The sequence below is a fragment of the Pongo abelii genome, chromosome 6 (genome assembly GCF_028885655.2).
Source record: "Pongo abelii isolate AG06213 chromosome 6, NHGRI_mPonAbe1-v2.0_pri, whole genome shotgun sequence".
In the NCBI taxonomy this organism is placed as follows: Eukaryota; Metazoa; Chordata; class Mammalia; order Primates; family Hominidae; genus Pongo; species Pongo abelii.
In genome coordinates this window covers 10107385-10121077 of record NC_071991.2, presented here as the reverse complement: position 1 = coordinate 10121077, position 13693 = coordinate 10107385, and the positions used below count along the sequence as shown (strand labels likewise).

Here is a 13693-nt window from a genome sequence, read left to right as displayed (position 1 = left end):
CTTGACCTCCCAAAGTGCTGGAATTACAGGTGTGAGCCACCACGCTTGGCCCTGTCCCCCCCCCCTTACTCCTTCAACAGTTTATTGTCATCTCAGTAGATGTCATCTGAGTAGATCACAAGGTACTTGAAGGCAAGCTTCATGCCCAAATATTCCTTCTGCATCAGTGCAATGCCAAGAACACATTCTGTGCACAAAAAAAAATGCTAATGGAGTCATGGCCCGGTGCATTCCCAAAGACTTACCTGGAACTCCACCTCGCCCTGTGACTTGGCCACAGCTACTCACCCCTCCCCGCACAACCTTCAACTCCCACCAACCAGGGGCAAGATGGGAAAAGGAGCAAGTGTAAGAATAGCAGAGCACGCTGTGAAATAGAAGAAGCCAGCTTTAGGATCATGAGTCTTTTAATATATTATTCTGGAAAGAAAGGAATTAAAAAAAAGTTCCTGACATCTCTTCCGTTTTGTTTTTTAATTTAAATAAATACCCTGCCCACCCCCCGCACCCGCTAAAATTTCCCTCCTCCTCCCCCATCATCCCGCCCATCCCTGGCACTAGACCCTCACCCCAGAACTAAATAAGATGCCTGATTTAGAGCAGGCCACACTGACTACCAAATTCTGGCAAATTGCAAATACTGTAAATGGTCTTGGGCCCTCTGCTTCCCTGGGCCCCTTCTTCTCTCGGTCCACTCCCCATGCAGACCCCTCCTTGGCTGTGGGGTGGCATGGATGGCAGGGCCTTTAGGCATTGGCATTGGGGAGAGTGCAAACCTGGCCCTGATTCTCCACTCCCCGCTCAGGAGTGGGTCAGATGGGCCCAGAATCGCCCTCCAGACTGAAATAAATAACAAAATAAATACCCCCTCCCCAACTCCCGGCTCTCTAGAAAAGAGCTCCTCCATCTGGCACTCTAGTCCCTCTCTTTCAGCTCACCCACCCCCTTCTTCCTCCCATCCCTTCCTTCCTCCCTTCCCCATGCTGACCTCTGGCTTGCTTCAGGAAGAGGGGTGTACAGCGCCCAGCGGGAAGAACAGCCAGAGCGACTCTCGCCCCAACCTCAAGCAAACCCTCCTCCTCCTCCTCCAAGTTTCTCAGCAGCGCTGTTGGCATCCTAAGCCCAATGGGCCTGGCAGACTCTCCCCATCCTGGGGGGGTAGGGTGGAGGGCAGGGGTTCTCCCTGGCACTCTCCCACGTAGTCCTTCAATGTCTCTCAAGGCGAGGCTCCCGGGAGAGCCAGGCGTGCCCGCCCCCTCCCCAGTCCAGGCGCCCCGGTACCCCCCCCCCCCGCCCGCCTCAGATGGCGGTGTCCCAGAGGACCGTGTGCTGCCGGCGGCAGGGCGGGGTGCCGGACTTGCGGGGCTCGGGCCCCCGCCGCCAGCTGGGGAGGATGGGCATGCTCTCCTGCTTGCAGAGGCCTCGGTCCGGGCGGTGGCGCGCCTTGATCTCCTTGCACACGCAGCGCTTGCGCTCGATCACCTCCAGCAGCTTCCCGTCGCGCTCGCGGGCCGGCTGGGGCGGCAGGGGCAGAGGCAGCGGCAGCGCGGGGTGGGGCTGTGCCGCGGGCGGGGGAGAAAGGAAAACGCGGTAGGGTCGGGGACCTCAGCATGACCGGACGAGTCCGCACTGCCGAGACCCACGTCTTCCCCCAGAAGCAAGTCCTTGCTTGCCCCCCACGGCCTCTGCTGGCTCCCTCTGGCTGTGGGGCCCATGGGGGCCAAAATCCAACTCGCGCAGCTTTGGCCCAGCCACGCCCTAGTCTTCCTAAACAGATGCATTTTTTTAAGTTGGTCCCCCTAGAAGGGATCCCCCCTTTTTTTTCTTTCTTTCTTTTGTCTTTTTGAGACAGGGTCTGGCTCTGTCGCCCAGGCCAGAGTGCAGTGGTGCAATCATAGCTCACTGCAGCCTCGACCTCCTGGGCTCAAGCAATCCTCCAGTGTCAGCCTCCCTCCCAAGTAGCTGGGACTACAGGCATGTACCACTACACCAGCTAATTGTTAAAAAATTAAATTAAATTTTATTTTTGTATTGATGGGATCTTGCTTTGTTGCCAAGCCTGGTCTTGAACTCCTGGCCTCAAGGGATCCTCTCATCTTGGCCTCCGGAAGCACTGGGATCACAGGTATCAACTACCATGTCCAGCTGGGGCAAGGGTAGACAGGGTCCCTCCCTTCCTCCTTTCCTCCCTTCCTCCCTTCCTCCCTTCCTCCCTTCCTCCTTTTCTTTCTCTTCTTTCTTTCTTTTTTTCTCTCTTTCTCTCTTTCTTCCTTCTTTCTCTCACTCTCTCTCTTTTTCTTTCTTTTGACAGGTTCTCCCTCTGCCACCCAGGCTGGAGTGCAGTGGAACGACCATGGCTCACTGCAACCTCCACCTCCTAGGCTCAAGTGATTCTCCTGCCTCAGCCGTCAGAGTTGCTGGAACCACAGGCATGCACCACCATGTCTGGATAATTTTTAAATTTTTTGTAAAGACAGGGTCTCCCTATGTCGCCCAGGCTGGTACAGAATTCCTAGGCTCAACCACTTCTCTTGCCTCGGCCTCCCAAAGTACTAGGATTATAGGCATGAGCTACCATGCTTGACCTCTTTATTTTTATTTCTTTTCAGACACGGTCTTGCCCTTACACCCAGGATAGAGTGCTGTGGTGGGATCGTAGCTCATTGCAACCTCAGCCTCCTGGGTTCAAGCGATCCTCCCGTCTCTGCTTCCCACAGTTCTGGGATTACAGGCACAAGACATGGTGCCCAGTGGGGAGGTCTTTTTCCTAAATCGCGCAAAGGTGCGCTGTTGGCTAGTGGTGGCCCTGACTGATCTCCAAGCTGGGCCCTACCTTGCTGCCCATCTTAAGCAAACCCTCAAACCCTTCCCAGATCCTCTCCCAACCCCCTCACTCTCATTCCTGGGTTCCCGTTGTCTGTGCTGGCTCAGGCCCCAGCCTGCCTGGCCCTTTTTTTTTTTTTTGAGACAGAGTCTAACTCTGTCGCCCAGGCTGGAGTGCAGTGGCATGATCTCAGCTCGCTGCAGCCTCCGTCTCCCGGGTTCAAGCAATTCTCCTGCCTCAGCCTCCCGAGTAGCTGGGATTACGGGTGCCTGCCCCAACGTCCAGCTAATTTTTGTGGGGGTTTTTTTGTTTGTTTTTTGTTTTTTTGAGACAGAGTCTCTCTCTGTTGCCCAGGCCACTGGAGTGCAGTGGTGTGATCTTGGCTCACTGCAACCTCCGTCTCCCAGGTTCAAGCGATTCTTATGCCTCTGCCTCCTGAGTAGCTGGGACTACAGGCTCGCGCCACCACGCCCGGCTAATTTTTGTATTTTTAGTAGCGATGGGATTTCACTATGTTGGTCAGGCTGGTCTTGAACTCCTGACCTTGTGATCCACTCGCCTCAGCCTCCCAAACTGCTGGGATTACAGGCATGAGCTACCGCACCTGGCCCTAATTTTTGTATTTTTAGTAGAGACAGGGTTTCACCATGTTGGCCAGGCTGGTCTTGAACTCCTGACCTCAAGTGATCTGCCCGCCTCGGCCTCCCAAAGTGCTATGATTACAGGCGTAAGCCACCGCACCCTGCCTGGCCCCTTTCTTTCTTTCTTTCTTTTTTTTCTTCTAAGACAGGGTCTCACTCTGTGGCTCAGACTGGAATGCAGTAGCGTGATCATGGCTCAATGCAACCTCCACCTCCCAGGGTAAAGCCATCTTCCTACCTCAACCTCCAGAGTAGCTGGGAATTCAGGCTTGCGCCGGCACACCTGACTACATTTTGTATTTTTTATAGAGATGAGGTCTCGCTATGTGGCCCAGGCTGGTCTCTACCTCCTGGGCTCAAACAATCTACCTGCCTTGGCTTCTGAAAGCATTGGGATTACAGGTGTGAGCCACTGCAACTGGCCTTCTTTAAAAAAAAAGAAAAAATAGAGACAGGGTCTCACTATGTTGCTCAAGCTAATGAACTTCTGGCCTCAAGTGACCCTCCCACCTTGGCCTCCCAAAGTGCTGGGATTACAGGCATGAGCCACTGTGCCCAGCCCTGGCCCCTTTATTGCTTTTCTTTGCACATTCAAGCCTTCTCCACCTGCTCCTTCACAAATAAAAGAAAAACCAAGCCTCACCTGGCTCAGGGCATCCCTGGGCTGGCTGCAGGGCCGGGGTGTGTGGAGCGCGACCTGCCGGACTCCGGAGGTGGAGGCCGAGCGCCCCAGGCGGTAGCCTCCCGTGAAGTCTGAGGTGGAAGAAGGAGGAGTGAGGAGTGCAGGGGCCTCAGGTACCCCTCCTCTGGTTCCCAGTCCCCTGCCCTTGAATGGTCCAGGCTGCCCCTGCCTCATCAGAAGGGAAAAAGGGGTGGAGATGTGGTATGAAGATTTAGAGCCCTGGGCATGGACGTGAACAGGTGAGAGGAAGTCAGGACAGGTGTGGCTAGACCCCGGGAGATCCCCCAGCCAGCCCCGCTGTGCACAGGTGTGTGCAGGCTGCGTCACCTCCATTGCGGTGGCAGGCGGGGAAGGTCTGACAGGGAATGGGCAGCGCGGTGCGGCTCCCTCCTCGGTCTCCGTGGTGGATCCTGGCCAGCAGGCCCTCTGCCCCCTGGCTCCTCACTGGGATCCCCGATGTCACAGGGCCCCTGTCCTCATGCTCCACCTTGCCTGGACCCTCGGCACTGCCATTCCAGGCCCGGGCACCGTCCTCGACCTCTGCTGGGATGACAAGGAGAGCTGTGTGCCTGCACGTTGGAGGCGTCATTCTGTCCCTCCAGCCACACTTGCTGCAGTATGGGTGGACCAGGAGACACAACTGCCCCTTTTGCAAGTAACAGCTGGGATGGGGGTCCTTCACACTCCCCCAACATACATACATACACACACACACACCCCTTCCTTTCCACCCATTGGTACCATCTCCTGGGGCTGAGAATCATGTCTATGTGCTGCATCCAAACCCTTTTTCCCTGGTCAGAGGGGCCTCCCCAACCGCAGCTTTAGCTTCCAAGCCCCTCCATCTCCAGACAGGGCCAGAATGACCATCCCCCTGGGATCAAGACCTGTAGGGGGAGAATCCCAATTCCTGAGTCCAGAAGGGGGAGCGCTGGGGGGAAGGGCTGCCTGTGAACTAAGCTCATCTCTGAGAGGAGGCCTGGCAGAGCATTGCGTTGCCAGGCAACGGTAGGGGCCTCCCTCTCCTCTCCCTCCTGTCTGGATGGGTTGCCATGGTAACAGCTGGGAGGCAGCTGTGTTTAGTTCCTGGTGCGCACACTCACAAGCACACACCCCTGCAGCCCCAGGAAGGGAGGGGCAGGGAGCAGAGCAGGACAGGGCCAGATTTGACCCCCTTCTCCTCCCAGACCTTCCTGCCCCTCCAGCGCACACTGGGGGACCCCGGCCTTTCTGTCTATTGCCCACCCCCACCCCTCTGGTCTCCTAGAAAACATCCCAGACTCAAGGCTGCGACTTCCAAATAACCCCTCCAACACCTCCCCCAGACCATCGCAGGCATCCCCAGCTGCCCCCCACCCCCTGATGCCAGCCCCCACTCACCACCCCTCACTCACTGTCCAACTCCTTTGCTTTTCTCCCTCCATAGAGGACCTTCCTCTGCAGGGCCCAGCCTGCCCCAAATGTCGCGGCGCCCATCTCCTCCTCTTCCTCCTCTGGTGTCCCTGCGCTGGCGATGACGTGGGCACAGGAGATGCTGGCAAAAGCACCCCCATCGGTCCCTTGCTCCTGCAGCTGGATCTTGACCATGGGGGATGGGGCCCCCACACCACAGCCCTTATTCAGCACGCCCCCAGCCTTGAGGCTCTCATAGGCAGGGGGTCTCTTGAGCCCAGCTGCTGTGGCTGGGTAGGTCCACAGCGGGGTCAGGGGGCCTACAGTTGGGTCCGGAAGGCTGTGGGGGGAGGCCAGGCAGCCGCGGTGGTGGAGGACCCCAGCTGCTGCGCCCATGGCCCCACCGTGGGGGCTGGACTTCCCTGGCACAGGGGGCCTCGAGCTGGTACACAGCATCCCATGGAGGACTGAGATCTCCTTCTCCGTCTTTGGCTCCCCAGCACCCAGGGGTGGACCAGCTGGCAGGACAGAGTGTGTGGTCACCTTGACCGCCGAGTACACCATGGTGTAAGACACGGCCTTGTCCTTGGGGGGGCCGGGGAGCAAGGCGGCCGGGGCAGGGGGGGCTGCCGGCGCCCCCGCCGCCTTAGGGCAGATCATGCTGTGGGAGTTGGGGAGCTCCCGCTCCCCCCGGGGCTGGCCAGAGCCCTGGGGTGGCAACGGTGTCGAGTGGCTCCGGGCCCGGCCCGATGGTCCCAGCAGCAGCAGGTTGGCAGCAGGAGGTGGAAGCGGTGGGGGAGGCGTCTCCCGCTCCCGTGCAGGCACTTGGGGAGCTGGGGTGGAGCCGGCTGGCTCCTTGGAGTGGCAGAGGACAGGTAGCCTTGAGACCCCATCGCCAGGGGTTCGGGAAGCAGACTTGGCTTGGGGGAAAGCCAGGAGTGGAGGCCGGTGCTGAAGGAGGTTGGGGAAGGGAGGGGGGATTTCACAAGGAGTGGTCTTGGTGGGCGTCCCGTCCCTCCGGCTTGGGAGGGCTGAAGCTGGGCGGCGGTGGGCATGGGGCAGAAGGACGTGAGGCTGTTGTGGCGGGGATGTTGCCGTCAATGGTGGAGGGCCATTGGCCCGGCCTTCCCCAGCCTCTTCTGGCAGCGGGTACTTCATCTCCTCATAGATGGCCTCACTCTCTTCAGAGTCCGAGTCGGCGCCCGCTGGAGGGGTCGGGCCCCCACCCCCAAGAGGGGGCCCAGCCAGGCCTCCTCCACTTCGTCCTCCTCCCCTAAAGACGTCCCCCACCATCTCAATGTACACAGGCTCTTCCTGGGCACCCACATCAGAGTCCCCAGCTACTCGGGACCCCCTAGTGAGGCGCTGAAGAGGCAGGTTCCCCCCTCGAGGAGAGGGGCCTGGGGGGCAGGACTCATCGAAGGAGACAGAGAGCTGGGTGTTAGGGCTTCGCCTGGGCTTCTGCGGAGGAACCTTCCGGCTGGACTCTCGGCCCTCTGGGGTTGGCTTCTGTGAGCCTGGACAGGACAAGAAAGAGAAAAATAAACCAGGCTTTCAATGAGGGGAGCAAGTGGGAGGAGCCCATTCTGATCCCTTGACCCTTCTGCAAGGACATATCTGCCTCTTCCTTTTCCCCACATTCCTCAACTTACAGCCCCAGGAGGTTTCTTCATTTCTTTTTTATTTTTTAATAGAGATGGGTCTTGCCACGTTGCCCAGACTGGTCCCAAATTCCTGGGCTCAAGGGATCCTCCTGCCTCGGCCTCCTAAAGCACTAGGATTCCAGGCATGAGCCACCATGCCCAGCTGTAGGTTCCTTTTCTACTAGTCAGCCCTTGGTCTTTTTAAAACGTCAATTAATTGGCCAGGCACAGTGGCTCACACCTGTAATCCCAGCACTTTGGGAGGCCGAGGTGGGTGGATCACCTGAGGCCAGCAAGCCTGGCCTTGTCAGCCTGGACAACAAGACGAAACCCTGTCTCTACTAAAAATACAAAAAATTAGCCGGGCGTGGTGATGGACGCCTGTAATCCCAGCTACCTGGGAGGCTGAGGCAGGAGAACTGCTTGAACCTGGGAGGCGGAGGATGCAGTGAGCTGAGATCGTACCACCGCACTCCTGCCTGGGCAACAACAGAGCAAGACTCTATCTCAAAAAAAAAAAAAAAAAAAAAAAAAAAAGGGCTGAGATTACGGGCATGAGCCACGGTGCCTGTCCCACAGCCCTCAGTCTTTCTAATGTATTCTCCAGAATCCGCAGCTCCTACCTTCATTGTCCCTCTGAGGCCACCACCCCTTTCTCAAGAACTTTTCAGGGAGCGTCCCCTGCCCTTGAATAGTTCATCTCAGGCCCATCCAAAAGGACCCCCCCAATTCCTTTTGAGAATAGAATCTTCCACTTCCTTGGTTCTTCCCTGAATGAACCCTCCCAGCAAGCCTCCCCGGGCCTGGAATAGATCCTCCCAGCTCCCAGCTCCACCCCAGGGAGAGAGAGAGGGGGTATCTCACCTGCTTTCTTGCTGGGGGGCGTCTCTGCCCCCGACCCGGGCCCTACCATGCTGAGCTTGGTGCTAGGGTGTCTCCGGGGCTTGGCAGGGGGTCTTCGGGTGCTGCTGTCCTCTGTGAGGCCCCCACCGCCCCCGCCAGGGCCACCCCCGACACTGTCCATGCTGCCCACCGAGTGGCAGGAGAGGGAGCGTGGGGCCATGGCGCTGCGGCAGGGGTGCGGGGTGTGCTCCTGGGAGGCGGGCATCGTCATGAAACCCATCCTGAGGGAGCGCCGCAGCGAGGCGATGTCCCGCACGCGGACCCCAGGCCCCTGGCCGGCCGCGGGCCCAGCCGAGCCAGCGGGGGCCACCTCCTTACTGGAGCTGGGGAGAGAAGGCCACAATGGAGTGGAGGAAGGGCCTCGGACCTGGGCCTCCCCCTTCTCCACCCCAAGAGGTGTCAGCAACCCTGTGGCTTCCCAGGGAGGAGGACGGGAGCCTGGGTGGGGACAGGGTTGCCAGAAGGTCCAGGGCACCAATGAAGGGGCTTCAGGCAGAATCTTGGGCTTTAAAAATACAAGGCAGTTGGGGGCAGGGATGAGAAGAGGGGTGAGTATGCCTGCAGGGGGGCATCCCTGGGGCTGGCGGATCCCAGCCTGGGCACCTGTGTGGACAGCCTTGTGCAGAGGTAGAGATACAAACCCAGGTAACACAGACGGACACACCTGCCCCCCACAGCTCCCTGGCCCCTCTCACTCTCACAGTGTCCCACACTTGGCCTCTGGTTACTCCTCCTGCCCAGCCGCTGTGACCTCCGCCCCTACGGCACACCTCCTCTCCCAGATGCAGGATGTGCCCCTCCAGGACCAGAGCAGCCTCCCTCTCCTGGCCCATCCTTCTTCCTACCTCTTCCCTGATGCTGTTCTCTCTGTCAGCCTCCCTGGCTCACCCCTATTCCATTCCACTGCCCCTGAGCTTCTGTCTGAGTGGAGGGTGGTGGAGGGTTGGGGGGGCGGCTGGCAGGGAAGAGAGGAGAGCTGTGTGGGGTGGGCACTCATTAAGGCCCTGTCTACTAACCCTTCATTAGGAAGAGATCGCTGTAGCGATCACTCTGATTAATCTAATTAACAACAAGAATTAAACTCCACAGTTGCGAGGAAGGAAAAGGGAGGTGGCTGTGAGTCAGGCTCCAAGTGGCTGTGAAGTCAATGGGAGTGAAGAGGAGGAGAGAAGGATGGGAGAGGCCAGGCCCCAGGTCCCTGGAAGGGCAAGTGGGGAGGCAGACAGGGATTGCAGGGGTCTGGGGGTGGTCCCCTGCCCTGGCTCTTTGGCAAGGCCCAGCCTGCATGTCTGCCCACCACACACACAACCCCGTCACTTGACCACTCACCTCCCCCAGCAGGGAAAACTGGGAGGAGGCTAAGTGGATGTTCTCTGATGCCCCTGAAATGACCCCTTCCCTAGACCCTGGGAGGGAGGCGGGGCCTGCCCCTTCCAAGGTCAGGTGACAGAAGAGCCCGCAGCCAGCCCCAAATTTGCAGAAAGGAGAAGGGCTACAGGCCAGAGGTGAGTCAGGAAGGAGTGACTCGGGCCTCTGGGGATGGGGAACAACCAAAGGGGTGCTCCTAGACTGTAAACCCCCCCCCACAGAAGGGCAGGAGTTGGGCCAGGACAGTCTGTGTGCAATCCTGGCCGTTCCCGTACTGACTCTGAGATCAGAGAGCTCACTCATGACAAAGCTGCCAGGCCGCCGAGAAGGGCTGTGGCCCAGTGAGGGGGCAGGCAGAGGTGCGGAAGGGAAGGGAGCAGTCTGGGGCGCAGCCTTACCTCCTCTTGGCCTCCTCTTCCTTGTGCTGCCTCCACTCCAGCTTGGTTTTTCGGTAGAGGAGGTTCATCTCGTGGGGCAGGAGGTGGGGGCTGGGGGGCCCTGCTCAGCGCCACCAGGCCCGGGGGGCGGCCCTCCCTGGGTCCCGGATCCACTGGGGGGGCGGGGGTGAGAAGGGAAAAAAAAGAAAGGTGGGATGGGTGGGGGCCAGGGATGAATGAAAGAGAGAAAAAGGAGAAGAGACATGACTCGGGTCCTCAGAGAGGAAAACACAGACAGAAAACCCAACACAGCTTTGAGAACCCACAGACAGACAGACACAGACCCCGACAAAGGTGTTCAGAGCCCCAAATACACACTCTGGAGAGACCAGGTCAACACAGATTCCCTTATTGTGTGAAGACATCCCTATCCACCACCCATACAGGCCCCACAAACGGACTGCAACCCCTCAGCTACACAAGTACACATTCAGACACACAAACCACGGAGCCACCGACCCACATCTACAGAGGACCAGACACAGAGATTGGCATAGGTAAACAGAAACCTAGGGATAGACAGGCACACAGACATAAACACCCACAGACACACCCACAGACACACACACAGACCTCCAGACACACACAAATCTGCTACACGGAACCGGACACACCTACAGGCAGAGTTATGCCCAGGGCCTACTTGCGTACATTGCACCCCACTGGGAAAAGGGGAGATGGTCAGACTCTCCCCCCTATCTTGGGCTGTAGGGGGATCTCATGAGGGCAGGGTGGGGACGCTGAAGGAAGGATGGGAGACACCCTGGGTTGGGTATCTAAAATACCACCCATCCATCTATCTCCACTGCCTGCCTTCCCCCCCTTCCAGTCCTTCCCCGGGCCTGGGCCTTGGTCCACCCCGATTCCGGCTCCCTGGCCCTTTAGCAATGGTTTGGTCTCTGCCTCCCTCCCTCGCTGATGGCCCCAATCACCTTCTTCTTCCTCCGGGATTTGGGAGGCCCCTGGTTTTCCTCTTCCAGTCCCCGCCCCTCAATCCCACCCGGGGGGCTCCAGTCTGGCCCCATTGCTACCTTCTGGGCTGCGGCCTCCATACCTGCTCCGGTTTTCCTTCCCCCAAACCCACACTCTTCTTTTCGCCTTCAGCCTCACTTCTCCTCCCAGGCGCCCCTCCTTACAGCCGTCCTCCCCCTTCCCCTGTTCCAAACCTGGCCTGCTTCATCCCCCTTCTCCATCCAAGGGCCCCAGGTTCCTGGCACCCCTCCCCTTCCCCTTGTCCCGCTACCCTGGGCTTCTCCGCCTTTCGCTCCGCCAATCCTCCCTGTCCCTTTTCCCCCCACCCCAACCTTCCTGCACCAAGCCTCCCCAGTTTCTCCATCACCGTACCTGGCCTGCCGGGCGCCGGCCCCCCCATGCCGGGCTCCGCCCGGAGCAGGAGGAGGGAGGAGGAGAGACAGAGACAGACCGGGGGAAGCGAAGCTGGGCCCTGCCGCAGAGACAGCCCCGCCTCCGGGTCCGCCCCCAGACCCGCCCCCGGCCCCAAACCCACCCTTCCACACCCTCCAAGGACGGAACGGGAGCGGCCGTGGGGCGCTGGGCCGCGGGGCTGGGGCGCGGGGCGGGGGAGCCGCGGAGCCTGCGGGGACAGATTCGGAGGAAGGTCGTGGGGCGCTGGGGGCCTGGCGCCAGCCCGTCGCGGTCTTGGGGCGTCCGCTCCTCGCCGCCCCTCGCCCCCTGCCCGGCCGGGCGGTTTTGAGTTCGGTCTCCCCGGCCGCGGCGGAGCGGCGTGCAGCCGCGCCCCCCAGCGGCAGCCTGGGGCCCACGCCCCCGCCCCCGCCCCGTGCACCCAGTGCAACCCGTGCGCCCGGCGCGCCCCGGGCCCGCACCCAGCGTCGGTCCGGGGCAGAGGCTGCGGCTGCGGGGCCCGGGGTGCAGTGAGGCGCTGAGGCCGCCAGGGGGTGCCGCTTTCCGGGCGGAGGGGCTCGGAGGGTGGGGAACTGGACGGGCGGCGGCTCAGCCCAGCAGGGGGCGTGCTCCGGCGGCCGCGCCCCCTTTCCCCGCCGCCCCCAGGTGCCAGGAGAGCACCCGAGTTGGCTCGCGGGGGAATCGGTCGCCTCCCCCTGCAGCCTCCCGGGGGTGCCCGGATCTCGTTCCACCGTCTGGGCTCAAAGCTATCCGCCCCCGTGGCCCGAGTCCTCCTCTCGTGACCTTTGACTCCCCCGGCGCCGCTCGCAACGACCAGGGTCGACCTGAGTGTGGCCACCGCGGCCACCACTCTGGCACTGTCGGGGAGCCGCTGCGGGACGTGACCTCGACCTCCCCGCCCATCACTTTTCTCATCATCTCCCCTAGAAATAACTCCCTCTGAAATCCCTTGGGCGCACAGCTCTGTATCGGGGGTAAATCAGCTCGAGAAGACCTCAGTTGTACCTTCCACGGGCTGGAAAATGGGCACGGCAAAGATAGGCACGGCCTGATCCCTGGAGCCTGCGAATGCTACTTTCCGTGGCAGCGTCTTTGCAGACTTGCTGTGTGGCTTTAGGCAGATCGTGCAACCTCTCTGAGAGACGCTTTAGTCCGGGGATGTCCACTCTTTTGACTTCCCTGGGCCACATTGAAAGAAGAATTTGTCTTGGGCCACACATAAAATACTCTTAACACTGGCCGGGAGCGGTGGCTCACGCCTGTAATCCCAGCACTTTGTGAGGCCGAGGCTGGTGGATCCACCTGACATCAGAAGTTTGAGACCAGCCTGGCCAACGTGGCAAAACCCCGTGTCTACTAAAGATAGAAAAAATAAGCTGGGCATGGTGGCCTGCGCTTGTAATCCCGGCTACTCGGGAGGCTAAGGCAGGAGAATCGCTTGACCTGGAAGGCGGAGGTTGACGTGAGCCCAGATCGGGCCACGGCACTCCAGCCTGGGTGAGAGAGAGAGACTTTGTCTCAGAAAAAAAAAAAAAAAAAAAAAAAAAACTCCTAATGTTTTAAGAAAATTTACGAATTTGTCTTGGGCCACAAGCTGCCCGTGCAGTTGGACAAGCTGGCTTTACTCCATTCTTTGTTGGAAGGGTAGGGGTAGTAAAATAATACCAAAGTGCCTTGTAAATTGTAAAGGGTCCCACATATTAAAGGCTATTAAGAATGCTCCCAGAGGAGGGAAATATTAAAACACTTAAAACCCATTTCACATTTATACCTTTAGTATGATTAGTTTATACGTATAGGCCGGGAGCAGTGGCTCACAACTGTAATCCCAGCACTTTGGGAGTCTGAGGCATGCAGATCACTTGAGGTCAGGAGTTCGAGACCAGCCTGGCCAACATGATGAGACCCCCATCTCTACTAAAAATACAAAAATTAGCCAGGCGTCATGGCGGGTGCCTACAATCCTAGCTACTCAGGAGGCTGAGGCAGGAGAATCACAACCTGGGAGGCAGAGGTTGCAGTGAGCTGAAATCACGCCACTGCACTCCAGGTTGGGTGACAGAGCAAGACTTCATCTCAAATTAAGTTAAATTAAAATATAAAAATTTGTATGTATTTACTCAACAAACATTTCTACAGAGATCAACAATGTGTCAGGGCCTCTAGACTCAGATACCAGTGCCTGAGGCAGAGAAAGGGACTGCCCAAAGATAATTTTTGAATAGTTTGTAGCAAGTCAGCAAGAAGGAAGGAGGGCCTGGGGAAGGAGGGACCAAGGCTGTGTTCTGAATGTTGCTAGAGGAGAAAAGGTTCTGTAAGGGACAGAGGGATGCAGTCTGGAGGGGTAGGGAGCAGGTGGGAGGCTGCTTCCCAGACCTCACTACTTGGGAGGCCCACAGACCTGGGCTATGGCAGCCATT

General features: G+C 58.9%; 1 protein-coding gene across 2 annotated transcripts; it reads right to left on the bottom strand.

The window, feature by feature from the left end:
• Positions 1 to 389: 389 nt before the first annotated feature.
• NYAP1 (neuronal tyrosine phosphorylated phosphoinositide-3-kinase adaptor 1) lies at positions 390 to 11376 on the bottom strand. Of its 2 annotated transcripts, none has more exons than XM_054560267.2 (7): positions 11235 to 11376; positions 9852 to 10003; positions 8047 to 8408; positions 5542 to 7056; positions 4475 to 4690; positions 4109 to 4218; positions 390 to 1557 (listed from the first exon to the last, which is right to left on the bottom strand). In XM_054560267.2, the coding sequence occupies exons 2-7, from the start codon at positions 9917 to 9919 to the stop codon at positions 1300 to 1302; spliced, it is 2529 nt and encodes an 842-aa protein (XP_054416242.1). In that variant the 5' UTR covers positions 9920 to 10003; positions 11235 to 11376; the 3' UTR covers positions 390 to 1299. The 2 variants fall into 2 exon arrangements, with proteins under 2 accessions (XP_054416242.1, XP_024105189.2); XM_024249421.3 differs by having other exon boundaries at positions 4475 to 4687; positions 11235 to 11373.
• Between the last annotated feature and the right edge of the window lie 2317 nt (positions 11377 to 13693).